Source organism: Ranitomeya variabilis, chromosome 6 (assembly GCF_051348905.1).
Source record: "Ranitomeya variabilis isolate aRanVar5 chromosome 6, aRanVar5.hap1, whole genome shotgun sequence".
Classification (NCBI taxonomy): domain Eukaryota; kingdom Metazoa; phylum Chordata; class Amphibia; order Anura; family Dendrobatidae; genus Ranitomeya; species Ranitomeya variabilis.
This window is the reverse complement of record NC_135237.1, coordinates 189,648,309-189,667,247: the sequence shown is the minus strand read 5'-3', so window position 1 is coordinate 189,667,247 and position 18,939 is coordinate 189,648,309. Positions and strand designations below refer to the sequence as shown.

General features: G+C 42.8%; 1 protein-coding gene across 2 annotated transcripts in view; it reads left to right on the top strand.

Annotated features, from left to right (window-relative positions):
• Nucleotides 1-18,939, top strand: part of TRANK1 (tetratricopeptide repeat and ankyrin repeat containing 1) — a 216,858-nt gene that overhangs the window by 154,345 nt on the left and 43,574 nt on the right. For both annotated transcript variants that reach the window (XM_077269326.1, XM_077269327.1), the window contains exons 11-13: nucleotides 389-640; nucleotides 8,836-9,012; nucleotides 11,370-14,147. In XM_077269326.1, the coding sequence (XP_077125441.1) occupies nucleotides 389-640; nucleotides 8,836-9,012; nucleotides 11,370-14,147 (3,207 nt within the window). The remainder of the gene's footprint in view (nucleotides 1-388; nucleotides 641-8,835; nucleotides 9,013-11,369; nucleotides 14,148-18,939) is intronic.

Sequence of the window (18,939 nt, the reverse complement as noted above, 5' to 3'; positions counted from 1 at the left end):
GTAAAGAGACGCAGGCTAACAATTATATCAAAGGGCAATATAAAAGTCTGTCATGGTCAAGTAATATCCGGGGTTTATCTAGAGGATACCCACTACGTCTAGACAATAAGATCTCTACTGTAAGAACAGAAAGACTGAAATGTTGGAGAATGGACTGAGCTGGAGGGACTTGGGACTTTTCCAGCCTTATAAATGTGTTATGTTATGCCACTAAAATGGACTGCGTCCGCATGATGACTGCCTGCAGGTCTCCTATTATCTGTTATAATCCTTTACACCATCCTGAGACTGTCCATTCTAAGTGTGGCCTTCTTAATATTCTGTTTATTCTGTATAGTTTGCTCATATAATTTCTTCTTTGAATGTCTAACGGAATTCTCTGTTCTAGAAATCCCATCTGACGTTAAATGCGACATCTCAGACTCTGTTGCTGAATGCCTCATCACACAGTTAATATTGGAACAACGGTGGCAAGTGGTTTTACTGCTTCTGACTAGAGATGGCAATGGCAAATCTGCTCAAGAAGGACTGATTCAGCGTTGTGCTCTTCCGAAGGTTGATATTTTCCACGTAATAAACAATCTAAGTCTTGAAGCGGAGTACCGTTTGCCGCTAATCAAGTTACTTTTAGAACAAGGAGGTAAGTTTGTATTATATATATGTATATATATATATATATATATATATATATATATATATATATATATATATATATATATATATATATATATTTATTCTTACGGTTATTTATTTATTTTTTGGGGGGGTGTTCATTTATATTACTTCTTTTCCAAGAACATTAGATTCTAATTTTACTTAAAACGTAAATTTGGAACTTTGCCAGACATTATACTTTTTATAACTACTTGGATTGTCCTAAACTAATAAAAGAAGTCATACACAGCTTTGTCAATCCCCCACCTTTTTGATTCAACTTTTCCTGGTTCCTAACCCACTTCTTTACCCCTCAATAGACACACAAATGGGACGTAAATCTTTTCATGCTCCTCTCTCACTTTAAAATGAGTGTTGCTCTCGAACATGTAGACATATATTCATCTTGTATTCATATTGTTTGAAAATTAAGATTTAGGGTAAGTTCACACTTGGCGTTTTTTCTGAATTTTTTCATTGTTTTCTCTTGCTGTGGTTTTGGCACGTTAGAATTGTCTATCGTGCATGCTGCTAAAGTTTAGTGTTCAAAAAAAAGTTCTATTCTATAGAATCAGGTTTTGGCACAAAAAACACAGCGAAACCTGATACCTGCGTTTTTAGTGAGTTTTTTAAGCGTTTTTTTCACCACCCATTCATTTCAATGAGTGAAAAACGCTGAAATAAGTGACATGCTCCATTGTGCAAAAACCATGCTAAGCACAAGATCCTGTTGACAAAAAAACAAGCTGTGTGCATCTCATAGACTTTGCTGGTGCTGTTAAACGCAGCTGAAAATTTGCATAAAAAAGCATTAAAAAAGGCTGCAAAAACGCCTAATGTGAACTTAGCCTAAGGGCTGTTATATGATGCAAAAAGTTCTGACCATGTATTCTAGACACAATAAGAGTTTAGAGGTGATGTTTTACAAAAAAAATAAACCTTGATGTGGGGATTGGGGTGGTATAAATTAGTTTTAATAAATCATTATTTATAGGGAGTGTGTCACAGCATTTGACCTATCTAAACTATTAATATGGGCCTACAAGTTACAGAAAAAAAGTCATCCCTGTATGCCTCGTATCAGATACCTTGCTGTTGAGAAATCATCTTTTATCACTGTATATAAATGACCTCTTCCAGGCTCGGGGGAGGACATTGCCTGGAAGTTAACTTTTCTACCGCAATCTCATATGTAATTGCCTCCCACAGCGTCACTGTGTCCCTGTAACGTCGGGTTTCTGTCCTGTAGTCTCGCACCTTGGCATTCTCACTGCCGTTGTTCCTCCTCAGTGTTCCACCCTCCTATAGGCATTGGTTTTACGTTGCTTCTGCGCAGGGGAGCCTGCAATCTATAACCTATGTGATATTAATAGGTTACATAGCTCAAAAGTGGTGACAGATTCCCTTTAATGAGGTAGACTCATATTATTAAATTTGTTTAGTTGGACAGCATGAAAATAAGCAAGTTTGCAATTGACTTGCTTTTACTATGATTTCATTCTGGTGTGCAATAGTTAAAAGGGATATACATATAAATCTGCTGTGCTGCTGGTCATAAAGGGTTTCTAATGGCGATGGTAGTATTGAAAAGTACAATTTTTTTTTAATAAAAGATGTATTTCAGAGTTGAGCAAACTCTTTCATCAGGAAAAAGTCATTGCGTTTTTTTCCTGATGATGGAGTTTGTTCAACTCTGAATGCGTTGATTAATCCCTTTCTACTATTAAATTCACTGCTGGTTTATTCCAGCAAGTGGAGGAGCAGCAGCTGATATCTATACCCACAGAGGAGTTGTGTCTGTCGTCTTGTTCAACTGCCTGGTTACCTGTATATTTACATATAGTGATAACAGTATAGACTTCAGAACAAACCACTGATGGCTGAAAGTATTACAGCAGAACTTGTGCTGAGCTTTATAATTCTAATACTACAGCTCTACTACTACTCGCCAGAACTGTCACTCAAGGAGTGCCCTCCATAAAAGAAACCATTAAGTAAGTAGACTGTGAAGTTGTTTACTGCTCGAAAGACTACTTTAGAATAACTTTTTAAGTGTTAAATCCCTCGCAGCCGTAGCATTGCCTTTTCTGTGCTCCATGCCAGTGTTTGTTTGCTTGGCTGTGGCGATGACTTACTCACTACACGGCTGACGACTGAGGCCAGTGATTGGCTGGACATGTGACGTCATGATGTCATCATCTCAGCACAGTAAGCAAATACCTGCAGGAGAGCTGGCACAGCAATGAATTTGATAAACAGGTAATAGTTCTTATTATTATTTTATAGCACCAGCTCTACTTTGCCTAGTTTTATTAATGCCAGACAACTTTTAAAGTTGTGGCCTGATAAGTCATTGGAGTGAAGTGGCTAAACAACACCACAGCTTGCTACAAAACTTTTCCACGGTCAGGTGATACCCCAAAAATTGCACATGTGAAACCACAACTTGGAGTCATATATAGAGATGGGTGAACCCGAACAGTAAAATTCGGCATCCGTACTGAACACCTACTGTTTGGGCACTAACACCAAATGCGAACTTCACCAGGAAGTCTGTGTTACTGTTTGAGTTCGGCTCCTGAACACCGGGTGTTTCTCTCGCTATCATGTGCATGACAGCGCGGCAAACACTGCCTCTGATTTGCGTTAAAATAATTACCGCTGGTCAGACAGCCGTGGTTCCATGGTGAGCGCGCAGCTGTGATCGGAGGTAAAAAGTTTCCCTCTGGTCACTGACGTTGGATGATGGGACTACTGCTCCCATCAGCCTACAGCTGCTGCCGCTAATGACAGGGAGAGCAGGAGCGGCTGATGGGAGTATTCATCAGCCGGCGCCTGCACTCTAAGTAAAAAACAGCTTGGGTACCCCTCTATTTTTGATAACCAACCTTGCTAAGGCTACTTTCACATTTGCGTTAGAATCCGCACCGTATCATCTGCAAACGCATGCTTAAACGCATGCAAACGTCTGATAACGCAGCGTTTTTTATCTGCATCAGCTTACGCATGACGGTAAAAAAAAACCGCAGCGTTTGCATGCGTTTTTACATGTGTTTGCGCTTTTTATGCGCATGCATTTGATATTTCCAGGAGGGTGTGTCTTTAACGGGCATGCGCAGTCCGAAGTACGCAAGCGCATCAAACGCATGCGTACGCAAAGACGTGTACGCATGTGTTCCCATAGATAGTAATGCGTTTTTTTGCCGCATTCCTTGCGCTAACAACCGCATACGTTTCTAGGCGGCAAATTGACGCCTCTAAAATTACTACATGTTGTGTTTACCGCGCCAAACCGCAGAGGAAGAAAAGACGCAAACGCGGCAAAACGCAACCGATCGCAGACTCATGCGTCCCTAATGTTAAATATAGGAAAATACAACGCATGCGGATAATTGCGGAAGAAACGCTGCGGACACAACCGCAAATGTGAAACCGGCCTAAGGCAGACAGCTGGGCGTTGCAGCCCGCAGCTGTCAGTTTTGCCTGGTTGGTTATCAAAAATACAGGGGAACCAACACCATTTTTTTTTTTAATTACACAAGTCTACAAAAAAAATTTTTTTGTAATCATCGCAGGTGACTTTGTACTTTTCTGAATCATGTTTTTGTCTTGATTTAAAAAATGTATATAGTTTTTCTGTAGCATGAATAGTTTCCATGGAGCAGCATCATTATTATCAAGTACTAGCTGAAGAGTCCGGCGTTGCCTGGGCATAGTAACTAATTGCCGTCCCGCTCTCTCCCTCCACAGCCCCGCTCTCCATTCGCAGTTCCGCTTTCTCTCTCCAAAGCCCAGCTCTCCACCCACCGTCCCGCATTCTCCCTTAGCAACCCCGCTCTTCATCCACTCCCGCTCTCCTGTCTCCACTGGCAGTCCCGCTCTCTCCCTCAGCAGCCCCACTTTCGCTCTGCAGTCCCACTGTTTCCCTCCGCAACCCAGCTCTCCATCCACCGTCACGCTCTCTCCTTCCACAGCCCCACTCTCCAATCGCCATTCCACATTCTCCACAGCCCCACGCTCTCCCTCAGCAGCCCCTGTCTCCACTGGCTATCCCACTCTACCCCTCCTCAGCCCCGTTCTCCACTGGCTGTCCCACTCTCTCCCTCCGCAGCCCCGCTCTCCACTTGCCATCCCGCTCTCCACTCGCCATCCCACTCTCTCCCTCCGCAGCCCCTGTCTCCTTCTCTCTCTCCTCACTCTCTCCTTCAGCAGCGCAGCTCTCCACCCGGAGCCCACTCTCTCCCTCCCTCCACAGCCCCGCTCTCTCCCTCCACAGCCCCGCTCTCTCCCTCCACAGCCCCGCTCTCTCCCTCCACAGCCCCGCTCTCTCCCTCCTTAGCCCCGCTCTCTCCCTCCACAGCCCCGCTCTCTCCCTCCACAGCCCCGCTCTCTCCCTCCACAGCCCCGCTCTCTCCCTCCACAGCCCCGCTCTCTCCCTCCACAGCCCCGCTCTCTTCCTCCACAGCCCCGCTCTCCATGTGCCGTCCCACTCTCCATCTGTGTCCCACTCTCCCTCCTCAGCCCCGCTCTCTCCCTCCACAGCCCCGCTTTCCACGCGCCGTCCTGCTCTATCCCTCCGCAGCCCCGCTCTCCACCCGTGTCCCGCTCTCTCCCTCACAGCTCCTCTCTCCACCCGCATCCTGCACTTTCCCTATGCAAACCCGCTCTCCAGTCACCAGTGGGCATGGCTATGTGGAGTGGGCGTGGTCACACACACACACACTCAGCTTTATATATGTAGATAGGAAATATACTGGCAACATTAACAAAACCATAATCTACATATCAGAAAAAAATGCTTCACCTTGCAAAACCGTTTTTATTGAACCAAAAAAATTTCACATGCAAAATAGAAACCAAAATATGAGCAGAATCTGCTTAACATTAGACTGTCATTGATACTATTTTTCAGGATTGTCTCTATATAACATCCAACAGTAATCTGCCATCATTGAGTGATTCCAAAAACCCTGATAGTGGTGTACCATTACTTTAATGTCCTGGGGATACCACTCTCCTTGTTCATCGTTTACATCCCCAAGATTTTGAGGGAAGAAATCTAAATGTGAATGCAAAAAGTGCATTTTCAGAGACAAGCGACATCCAAGACACTGGTATGCATTTAGCAGTTCCTCAGCATCTTCAACATATTCTGGAGATTTTTGTTTTCCTAAGAAGTTTTCACAGATGCACTTGAAGCTTTTCCAAGATCTCAATTCCTTATCATTTAGAGTTCCTTCAAACACATCATCTCTCGCAAGCTGAGGACCAACAAATACCCCTTTCTTCAATTTCGCTGGTGAAATGCTGGAGAATTTCTGTGAAATGCATTAGAACCCTAGAACCCTTGTGAATTTGTCTTTGCCGTGGCTTTCACAAAGTGTTTAATCAATCCCAACTTTATACTGTATTTTTCGGACTATAAGACTCATCGGACCATAAGACGCACCCCAAATTTTCAGAAAAAAATGTGCCAAATGGGAGTCCGTCTTACAGTCCGAATTCAGCTTACCAGGGAAGGGATCGGCACAAGTGGAGGAGTGGTCACAGGGGTCGTTCTGTGGTCCAGGCTGGTGCGGTGGCATCCGGGAAATCCCATTACAAGCTGGGGCAGTGGCTCTGTGCTGGGGCAGTGGCTCTGTGCTGGGGCAGTGGCTCTGTGCTGGGGCAGGGGCTCTGTGCTGGGGCAGGGGCTCTGTGCTGGGGCAGGGGCTCTGTGCTGGGCAGGGGCTCTGTGCTGGGGCTCTATGCTGTGGCAGGGGCTCTGTGCTGGGGCAGGGGGGCTGTGCTCCGGGGCAGGGGGTCTGCATTCAGGGCAGTGGCAGCGGCTCTCTGTGCTCCGTGGAGGGCTCCGCCGGCATTTCGTCAAAGCCCAGAGGCCCCCACACATCCCATTGCTGCCTTGTTGCGGAGGCCTCCGGGAACATGGCCACCAGGCCGGGGCGACGCATGCTCAGATTCAAATCTCGGCGATGAGATCTGAATCTGAGCATGCGCTGTCCCCGGGCCGGTGACATTTCGTCAAAGCCCGGAGGCCCCCGCACATCCATTGCTGCCATGTTGCAGTGGCCTTCGGGAAGATGGACGCCTGGCCAGGTGCAGCTTTGGTCCATCAACTGTGAAAAATTGTGTTAAAGTGTTACTTCTGTTTCGGTAATAACACACTTTGACATCATCATGAAGAAGATTCTTCTGTTTCAACCTAGATGCAAGAAGTTCAGCTTTATCTTTTGACAATGAAAGGTCTCTGATGAGAGCATTTAATTCATGTTGAGTAAAGCGTTCTTGCCGCTTGTCTGCTCCAACAGGTACATACTCATCTTGACTTGAGATCTCCATGTCTTTGCCAGTAGCTTCAGCTCCATAGTCTTCATATTCTAGTTCATTTTCATCCAATCCAGACAACGGTGGTACATGAACTGGCTTGGTACCATCATGTAGAACTGGCCTAATCGCAGATTCAAGTTCAGGGTAATTAATCTTATGTTTGTTCTTTCTAGAAAAACCCTTCAGTTTGACAAAACAAAAGTAGTCATCATTATGATTTTTGGGTTCTCTCCAAATCATGGGAACAGCAAATGGCTTAGCCACTTTCTTCATATTCAGCCAGTCACGAAGACCATTTTAACAACTTGAACATATCACGAGGGGCCCAGCTTTTGTCTTGATCGCCAAGTGGGCACTTAACGTACATCTTGTACATCTTTTTAATATCATGAGTGATTGAATGTACTTCGCCTTTTGAGGTATAAGAACCACACATATAGCAGAATCTGTTTGGATGATTGATACACTGTCGGGGCATTTTTCTCCTTTAAATCAGATCAAACAGTAGAGTTGGTTCAGTTTAATGGTGGTGACAAACTTAAAAAAAATGCGATGAGCCGACCGACTATATGTAGATATTTCCCCAGAGGTGACAGAAGCAGCTTGTATTTAGAACTGATTTTACTTGAGGTAGTCTGATAGAAAACTATATACAGTTGTGAGGTAAACGGGTCAGCCTATTCCTTACAGATGAACTTTGCAGACAGGCAGCTTCTCAGTGTGATATTGGCTGCTTTCAGGTTCTCTCTGTGGAGACCCTCACTCAGTTACACCTCAGTGGCTGAGCTGTTTTCTTCTCTCTGAGGCGACTTGCCCTCCTAGAAATGCAGTGAAAATCCTCTCACAATGGTGGCTGTCCGCTGCCTTCCCTTCTATCTCCCTGAGGCAGGACTCAGATCCCTATAGAGGCCTGTCTCCTGTCAGTCTCACATACCAATCCTTGCTGCCATCACCATCCTTTTCTGACTGACTCAAATCTTACTGCCTCATAACAGTTAGCTCCTCCCCATAACATGTGACTTTCCAAGAAGCAGTCATTGGTTGACTGCACTGTCAATACTCCTTCCCATAAAACTCACTAAAAGATTTAGTAAGACAAGCAAAGAGATGGGAATAACATAAGAAAAACCACATACATTGAAAATTCAGAAATAACGTAATAACAAAAATACTTCTGTCTCAAAAACTTTGTGATAATGCAAAACTAAGCTATTTTTTTTTAATCAGCACATCAAACTCCATAAAACAGACATATTACCTTTGCTGATGATTTTCTTGTGTTGACCAGTGTTATTTATTTAGAGCGCAGGTGTCGGCTGATGAATACTCCCATCAGCTGCCACCTGCTCTCGCTGTTGTTAGCCGCAGCAGGCGTAAGCTGATGGCAGCAGTATCTCCTTTCACAGCTGCAGGCATTTTACAGTGTGAAAAACGTGGCAGTCTGACTGATGGTAATGATTTTACCGCATATCAGAGGCAGTGTTTGCTGCGCTTTCGTGCCCATGACAATGTGGCAAACACTGGATGTTCGGGTTCCCCATTCAAGTGAATGGGGTTCGGGTCGGGGTACTGTTCTGGTACCCGAACCAAAACTTTTTTTTTTACTGTTCTGCCAACTCGACAGACCCAAACATCCAGGGGTCCACCCATCTCTATTTATATTCTGCGTTTTGTTTTTTGCATGTAACTTGCTCAAGCAGAATTTCGTTGTTTATTTCCTCTCCATTGGTAGACATGTTTTTGTAAATCATTGCTCTGATCAAGGATTCATTGTAATAAGAATCAAATATTACCAAAGTCATCTAATTTCTACTTATTTATCTATTTTTTTATTTTTTTTATTTTCCACTGTAGTTTCTCCTAATGGTATTGGGGCCAACTCGAAACACCCAATCCAGGCATGCTTAGACAAAAGTGATTTTGAATTGGCGTATTCCTTGCTCTCTAATGGTGGAGATCCAACAAGTGTATCAATCACAAAAGGGGATACACCACTGCATGCTGCAGTTTCTATTGCTTTAAATAAAAAGGGTGAGTCCATCACGTAGCATCACATTGTTTATTAATAAATAGGAATGTGTTAAATATATGACATTGATCTCTGAATAAATAACCAGATAGTTAAAAAAAATAAAATAAAATCATTTTATAAACAATGACATTGTTCATATCAGGTTGAATCATCCAATAATATTTTTTTTATTATTTTTTTAGTGCCATATATCAAACCTAGCAAAAATGTCTTAAATGAATTTAGAGAACCTTTCTTGTGGAGTCTGACTTTTTATTCCTCATTCACACATGAGTATTTTTATATTGGTGTTCGAACGCCAAAGCCAGGAGTGGAACTTACAGAAAAAACTATAAATAAAAGATTGACACCTGTTCTGTATTTTGGAGATACTTCTGGTTTTGGCATAAAAATACTGATGCAAAAATACTGATTTGTGATTGAAGCCTTAAGACCTGCTGCTAAACTACAGGTGTTTCTTACAAAACTAGAATATCGTCAAAAAGTTAATTTATTTCAGTTCTTCAATGCAAAAAGTGAAATTCATGTATTATATAGAGTCATTACAAACAGAGTGATCTATTTCAAGTGTTTATTTCTGTTTATGTTGATGATTATGGCTTACAGCCAATGAAAACCCAAAAGTCATTATCTCAGTAAATTAGAATACTTTATAACACCAGCTTGAAAAATGATTTTAAAATCCAAAATGTTGGACTACTGAAATGTATGTTCAGTAAATGCATTCAATACTTGGTCGGGGCTCCTTTTGCATCAATTACTGCATCAATGCGGCGTGGCACTTCTGAGGTGTTATGGAAGCCTAGGTTGCTTTGATAGCAGCCTTCAGTTCTTCTGCATTGTTGGGTCTGGTGTCTCTCATCTTCCTCTTGACAATACCCCATAGATTCTCTATGGGGTTAAGGTCAGGCGAGTTTGCTGGCCAATCAAATACAGTGATACTGTTGTTTTTAAAACAGGTATTGGTACTTTTGGCAGTGTGGACAGGTGCCAAGTCCTGCTAGAGAATTAAATTTCCATCTCCAGAAAGCTTGTCGCAGAGGGAAGCATGAAGTGCTCTAAAATTTCTTGGTAGACGGCTGTGCTGACTTTGGTCTTGATAAAACACCGTGCACCTACACCAGCAGATGACATGGCTCCCCAAACCATCACTAATTGTGGAAACTTAACACTAGACCTCAAGCCACTTGGTTTGTGTGTCTCTCTACTCTTCCTCCAGACTCTGGGACCTTGATTTCCAAATGAAATGCAAAATTTAGTTTCATCTGAAAACAACACCTTGGACCACTGAGCAACCATCCAGTTCTCCTTGGCCCAGGTAAGACGCTTCTGGCATTGTCTATTGGTTATGAATGGCTTGACACAAGGAATGTGACACTTGTAGCCTATAAACTGGATACGTTTGTGTGTGGTGGATCTTGAAGCAATGACTCCAGCAGCAGTCCACTCCTTGTGAATCTCCCCCAAATTTTTGAATGGCCTTTTCTTAGCAATCCTTTCAAGGCTGTGGTTATCTCGGTTGCTTGTGCACCTTTTTCTACCACACTTTTTCTTACCACTCAACTTTCTATTAATATGCTTGGATACAGCACTCTGGGAACAGCCAGCTTCTTTAGCAATGACCTTTTGTGGCTTAGCCTCCTTGTTGAGTGTGTCAATGACGGTCTTCTGGACATCTGTCAAGTCAGCAGTCTTCCCCATGATTGTGGAGCCTACTGAAACAAATTAAGGGACCTTTTTAAACACTTAGGAAGCCTTTGCAGGTGTTTTTTGTTAATTTTTTTTAATTTTTTTAGATAATGACTTTTGGGTTTTCAATTGCTGTAAGCCATAATCCTCAACATAAACAGGAATAAACACTTGAAATTGATCACTTTTTGTAATAACTCTCTATAGTATGAATTTCACTTTTTGTATTGAAAAACTTAAAATAATTAACTAATTGATGATCTTCTAATTTTGTGACAAGCACAAAATACCTTTTAAACCCTTGGGCCAGTTTCATACATCTGAAACACGAGCTCTGCTTGGATCTGAAGCCCCAACCCGAATGCCAGGTCTCCGGACCAGAGCTAATTTCCTCCTATTTGGCTATGAGGCAGTTAGCTCAGGTTGGGCGACTTGGTGGTTTGGCTGCTTCTTCTGATCCGAGTATATTGTGCATTTACCTGATGTGTGAGACTGGTCTTAAGGGGTTACAAAAGTATTTGGTGGTACTTTATCAGAAAGGTTTTAGGTAATTAGCCACCTAAGAAAAAACTCATGTTTTTATTACTGTGCATTATATTTGCTACATGAGCTAACTAAAGACATATTTCTTTGTGTTCTTTAATATCTTGTGTTTTTTTTTTTCCAGGTGATCATGGTGTATCGATGGCAAAATACCTTTTGGACTTGTATTCTGCTGATCCTCATGAGTACTCTTACCTGGAACCAAATGTTCAAGACATAAATGGAGACACAGTCATGCATTTGGTTTTTAAGAGCAATAATGTCAAACAGTATCGTAAAGTAATGGATGTGATTGCAAGATTTGACATTAAGTTAACAATAAAAAATCGTGAAGGAAAAATTGCAAGATACAAAATAAAAGATTCCGATCAGCGCTTTATTGCTTGGAATGAATCTAGAAAGAAGTACAAACAAAATCAGCCAACTTGTGTCCCCAAACCTAATAAGACAGTGACAAATGGAAATGCAGCACAGCGAAAGAACCATGTAAAGTCACTCTGTGTTGCCCCCTCACAGCCTAAAACAATGATTAATGATCAAAATGCTCAGCTTGAGAAAAGCGAACACACAACCAATAAATTCCCTGAGCAAGCTGAAGTAAACACTAAAAAAGCAATGACTCCAAAAGAAAGCCTTCTTCAAGCCATCAGAGAGTTAATAAGATGTACAGAACCAAACAAAGGGCATCCAGTCTTTGACAGTTTAAAGCCACTGGCTGCTGTACCACACAATGCAGATAAGATCAATGAGGCACCTATGGACTGTGCAAATGGAGCTACAGTAAATCCTTATGGGTTATCTAGTGACTCTGAGATGGAGAGTAATGAATGTGCCATAAATGATTTTACAGTGTCTAATGGTATTGAAGATGATGCTGAGCCTCTAGAAGATGACATTGATCCTTCAAATATAGACTTCAATAATATGACCTGGGAAGTTGAGTGTTCACCTGAAGCCCTGAAGAAATTGGAATGCAAGTCTGTGCCACAGTACATGAAAAATAAAATAATTGTCTCGATTCAAAGGCTTGGAAATGGCGAATGGACCCGTAGCCTTCAAAAGCAGCTGAAACTGAAGAGCAATATTAAGCTTTACGAAGTTAAACTAGACACAGGAGCCAGGATGTTGTGGGAACTTGCAATTGATTTTTCACCTCGATGTAGTGAGGAGCCAGAAAAAATTCTGGCTACTGAACTGTCAACAGTAAAAATAGGCAGGGTTTACACAGAAATAATTCGGATATGGGACATTGTTCTTGACCATGGCAAGCTTCGTCATGCCATTGAAAGCATATGCAGTGCTTACAATAGAGGCTTAACCTGCATACTCCGAAAAAAACTAAAGGGCATAACTAAGGTTGTCATGTCCTCAAACGTGCAAAAACGTATTCCAAAATATTTCATAGAAGATACAGAAATTGAATGCGATATAGAACATGTGCCAGATTACTTCCCCCCCGCCAGTGCAGCGGAAACCGAATATAATATCATGAAATTTCACAGCTTTAGCACAGACATGGCGCTCAATGTGCTGAGTAATATGAACTCCAGAGTTGAGTATCCCTTCAGAGTCGGTGAGTTGGAGTATGCGGTGATTGATCTAAATCCTAAACCCATGGAAACCATCATATTAATTGGCAGAAGTGGGACGGGAAAAACAACTTGCTGCTTATATCGACTCTGGAAGAAGTTTCACTCTTACTGGACAGAAGCTGTATCAGTTGGCCCATGGATAGTAAAACAGCCGTGGCAAAAGAGAACATTTAATGAAAATGTTGACGATGGAGACACAGATGATGAGGAGAATTCTGAAACCGAATTGTCTGATACTACAGACGAGGAGCAGGCACTTCCAGAAGCAGAGGGTATGGATGCTGAAAACGAATCTTTAGATGAAGTGAAATATCCTCAGGATTTGGAACACTATCATCCAGTTTTTATTACCAAAAACCAAGTACTTTGTCAAGAAGTACAAAGAAATTTTCTTGAGTTAAGCAAATCCACGAAGGCAACAAGCAATTATAAACCAATTGAGCCTAATGTGTACAAATTGCAAGACATCCAAGATGAGAACTATCCATTGTTCATAACTTCTCAGCATCTCCTGCTACTTTTGGATGCATCCATGCCTGACCCATTCTTTTCCAGGAATGACGATGGGAGTCTCAAAAGAAGTATTGCAGGATGGTCTTTGGATACCATTGATGTACTAGACTTGTTGAATGAGGACTATGAGGTGGAGCCTGACCCTGATCATGAGGAAGAAGAAAATAACTGTGAACAAAAAGAGACCGACCCTCGTATTTTTGTGACGTTTGAGGTATTTTCCAATGATTTATGGCCTAAAATGATAAAAGGAAAATCTTTGTACAATGCTGCTCTTGTTTGGAAAGAGATCAAGTCATTTTTGAAAGGATCATTTGAAGCGTTAGGCTGCCCCCATGGTAGACTTACTGAGCAAGAGTACATTAAACTTGGGAGGAAAAGGGCACCAAACTTTCAAGGAGATCGGAAGGAAATCTATCGCCTGTTTGGCTTATATGAACATATAAAACATCGGCATGGGTATTTTGATGAAGAGGATGTCCTGTATAATTTATCTTGCAGACTTTCAATGCTTGAAGAGTTGCCATGGTCTATCCATGAACTCTATGGGGATGAGATTCAAGACTTCACACAGGCAGAGCTCTTTTTGCTTATGCGATGCATTAATGATCCCAATTCCATGTTTCTTACTGGAGACACAGCACAGAGCATAATGAAAGGCGTTTCATTTCGCTTCAGTGATCTAAGATCCTTATTCTACTATGCAAACAAAAGTTATTCTGGAAGTGAGAAGCAATACATTGTCCGGAGACCAAAACAAGTGTACCAATTAGTTCAAAACTATAGATCTCATTCAGGTGAGTAAGTATTAACCTTCCTGTGGGTGCCTGTACAGAATACCGTTTTTGCCGCTAAGAAGAATGTATGACACTATCAATTTTACCACAATTTTGCTTTACCTGTTATTGTGTCATGACCAAAAACCAGATGTGGGAACTAGTGATGTGTGCTCGAGCATCGATGTGCTTGAGATCCTCGTTATTTGGCGAGTATTTTTTTTAATGGTTGAGTGGAAGCTTGAGTCTCCTCCCCACATGTTTGGTACCATAGCCATCTTGGTTGTGGCATTACTGTGACTGGCTGACCGCATAGAGTTGCCGAGTGTAAATAAGACCCTTGACGTCATGCTTGGCACACTGTAACCTGGAAACAGGCAGATCAGGGTGAAATGCAGGTGCATCAGGGAGAGAATTTTAGCTGCGGTTAGGTAGAGATTACACAACAACAGTTATATTTCTTTCATCTGCAACAAAAGCTGTTATTAGAGCTAATTATAATCAATATTCATTGTGCAGTTAGCACTTAGGGAGATATTGTGAGGAAGGGATAGTGTAGGTTAGGATAGGATTAATTACACCTCCTTCCTTTCTGCTGCAACTAATACCAAAAGCCCTTCTCAGGGCTCTTAATCCTTAAAATTGTTCTGAGCAGCGAAATATTATGCGCTATTTTTACTGTGGCAGTGTGCGTCAAAAGCATACAGCCAGAATTGTTTGGTGATCAATAGCATCACTTTATTGCTCCTGCAGTATTATAAATCCATCTGAGGTAGGCAAATTTTCCTGCTATAGTAATACTGCAAATTTCTTTCAGCAGTGAAATATTATATGGCATTTATACTGTGCCAGTTGTGCATCAAAATAAAAAAGCCAGACTTATATTGATACTGCAGCGTAAGAAGTCCATCTTGAGTTTTCTCAACAGGAATATATCATTTGTAATTTAAAATGGGCAAGGCACATGGTAAGAGATGGGGAAGTGACGGGATGGTGAGCGCCAAGGACATGGCCAAGGTGACACTGTGCCTTCCGCAGGAGCCGAATGCTAGGGTATAGAAACAGAAACTGCAGGTGACACCACTCAGAAGAAAAAAGGATTCGTTCCAGCTCCCAAGAATAAAATTCCAATTCTTTATTAATCCATATTAAAAATACAGACTGAATTACTCTCCATTGCACGGTAGGAAACGAGCTACGCGTTTCGATCTTAACAGATCTTTGTCAGAGCTACAAATGAATGAACATTTGACTTCATATAGCCACCATCAGCCAATAATCAACTGACCCAAAATCACATGACAGAGACAGGTCCTGCTAATATAAAAAGTGTGCACACATAAAAACAAGAATCAAAACATCATTACATCTAAACAATTATACAAATATGAACATATTTAAAATAAGCTATATCCTCATGACACAAAAAAATCCTAATAATGGTACATCAACTCATTACGTTTATTGAGCCCTGCAGGGAAGCGAGTGTTCAGGTGATAAATCCAGAACGCCTCCCGCATAAGAAGACAGCGTCTGGAATCACCTCCTCGCAAGGGTTTGTTAACTCTTTCAATACCATATGCACAGAAACCATCTGTGCTGCCTGCATGTTGAACACTGAAATGTCTAGACACTGCCGACATAGAGCGACCTAAATCACCCGACCTCCCTATATCCCGTAAATGCTCCGTAATTCGTACTCTTAGTTTACGAGAAGTACAGCCTACGTAAGACAGATTGCATATGTTGCAATCTATCTTATAGACTAAAAGGAGGTGATTCCAGACGCTGTCTTCTTATGCGGGAGGCGTTCTGGATTTGATGTTTTGATTCTTGTTTTTATGTGTGCACACTTTTTATATTAGCAGGACCTGTCTCTGTCATGTGATTTTGGGTCAGTTGATTATTGGCTGATGGTGGCTATATGAAGTCAAATGTTCATTCATTTGTAGCTCTGACAAAGATCTGTTAAGATCGAAACGCGTAGCTCGTTTCCTACCGTGCAATGGAGAGTAATTCAGTCTGTATTTTTAATATGGATTAATAAAGAATTGGAATTTTATTCTTGGGAGCTGGAACGAATCCTTTTTTCTTCTGACTGTTCAACACCACGCACATCAACGTGGAAGTTCCGTGCACCTGCTGAGGCTGCCTGGTGAGCTGGCTTTTTGTTTTTTACTAGGTGACACCACTGCCTGTTCCCCTGTTCTACGTGCACGCCAGTCCCCTGTCCATGATGCAAGTGAAGATGCCTCCCACCCTGCACTGTCGTTGTACACTTGAAACCACCATCAACAACTACATTCTTGTTGCCGTTCTGCATTCAGTTGTTCCTACCCCAGTCCTTGGAACACAAGTGTAAATACACATCCACTCACTCACAGCGCATTTTCAGACTGCTTGCCCTGGAAATGTTGCCGTTTAGGCTTATGAAGACGGAAATTTTCTGCAACCTCCTGGTGGCAGACGTTCCTTTGATCTCGGTCCCCAGCCGCCACTCTTTCTCCTGGTGTGCCATCCCCGCCGTACACAAGCACATGTCCCATAACATCAGCCGTGCCTTGCCCAACGCTGTTGCTGGGAAGGTCTACTTAACCACCGACAAGTGTTTGTTGCCAGGGACGCTACATTTTCCTAAGGCACACTGGGTAAACATTGTGGCAGCCGGGACCCAGTCAGACCAGGGGACGAAACACGAGCTACCGACACGAGGTTTGCGGGCCCTGGTTCACTAACGGTTCCCCCACCTTCTGCAGCAGTTCCTGCACCTCCTTCCTCTCCTTCTCTGAAATGTCATCATCAGTTGCAAGCTGGAAGCATTGCTGCACTGTCTTAGCCAAGCGGCAACAGCGTCTGCTGAAGCTAATTTGCTTAGGTGACAAACCGCCACAGAGTTGTTGAAAGGGCTAACAGACTAGACTAGTTTGTGGCTCTCGTCCCTGAACCTACAGCCAGCCATGGTTGTGCGTAACAATGTCCGTAACCTGGTGGCAGGTCTGAAGCTTGGCAACCTTACCCACATACCATGTGCTCGACTTAGTGGGTCAGCAGTTTCTCAAATCCTACCCAGATCTGCCTGAGCTACTTGTGAAAGTACGCTGCGTGTGTGCCCATTTCCGCAAGTCAGCTACAGGTGCCACCTGTTGTGAATTCTGTTCTCGAGCTCCCTCCTGTGGTTATGAATGGTACTTCGGCGAGTTCTGTTCATGGACTCCCTCTGGTGGCTGTGAGTGGAGCTGCTGGTTCTGAGATTCCTTCTCCAGCTGATATCGTTCAGGCCTTGGCTGGCTGCTCTATTTAACTCCACTCAGATCATTACTTGATGCCAGCTGTCAATGTCCTAGTACTGGTTCAGTTCTCTTGGATCTTTCAGATGACCTGTCTACTTCAGCAAAAGCTAAGTCCCTGCTAGCTTATTTGTTACCACTGTGTTTTTGTCCAGCTTGCTATTATATTTAATCTTGTTAGCTGGAAGCTCTGGGATGCAGAGTGGCACCACCGCGCCGTGAGTCGGTGCGGTGGTTTCTTTTGTACACTCTGCGTGGTTTTTTGTTAGTTTTTATGCTGACCGCAAAGATACCTTTTCTATCCTCAGTCTGTTTAGTTCAGTCTGGCCTCCTATGCTGAAACCTATTTCATTCCTGTGTTTGTGACTTCCATCTTAACTCACAGTCAATATATGTGGGGGCTGCCTATTTCTTTGGGGAATTTCTCTGAGGCAAGGTAGGCTGTATTTTCTATCTTTAGGGGTAGTTAGCTCTTAGGCTGTGAAGAGGCATCTAGGCAGAGTCAGGAACGCTCCACGGCTATTTCTAGTTGTTGTTGATAGGATTAGTGCTTGCGGTCAGCAGAGCTCCCACTTCCCAGAGCTCGTCCTGTATTGCTAGTTTGCTCATCTGGTCATTTCTAGTGCTCCTAACCACCAGCCCAACATAACAGTACAGCTGGCCTACAAAGTGTTAATGCATCTCAATAGAGGGATAAGAGAAGTTCTGAGACCATTTTTTTTTCTCTGCAGCGTGTTTTGTATTTCTTTTCCCCTTAACCTCTGGGTGGTTCAGGACACAGGTGCAGATATGGACATTCAAGGTCTGTCCTCTTGTGTGGATCAACTCACTGCAAGGGTACAAGGCATTCAAGATTATGTAGTTCAGAACCCGTTGTTAGAACCCAGAATTCCAATTCCTGATTTGTTTTCTGGGGATAGATCTAAGTTCCTGAATTTCAAAAATAATTGTAGACTGTTTTTTGCTTTGAAACCCCGCTCCTCTGGTGACCCCATTCAGCAAGTAAAAATCATTATTTCTTTGCTACGTGGCGACCCTCAAGACTGGGCATTTTCCCTTGCGCCAGGAGATCCTGCATTGCGTAATGTAGATGCGTTTTTTCTGGCGCTTGGATTGCTTTATGATGAACCAGATTCAGTGGATCAGGCAGAGAAAATTTTGCTGGCTTTGTGTCAGGGTCAGGATGAAGCGGAGGTATATTGTCAGAAGTTCAGAAAGTGTTCTGTGCTTACTCAGTGGAATGAGTGTGCCCTGGCGGCAATTTTCAGAAAGGGTCTTTCTGAAGCCCTTAAGGATGTTATGGTGGGATTCCCCACGCCTGCTGGTCTGAATGAGTCTATGTCCTTGGCCATTCATTTCGATCTACGCTTACGTGAGCGCAAAGATGTGCACCATTTGGCGGTGTTTTCTGAGCAGAAGCCTGAGCCTATGCAATGTGATAGGACCTTGACCAGAGCTGAACGGCAAGAATACAGACGTCAGAATGGGCTGTGTTTTTACTGTGGTGACTCCACTCATGCTATCTC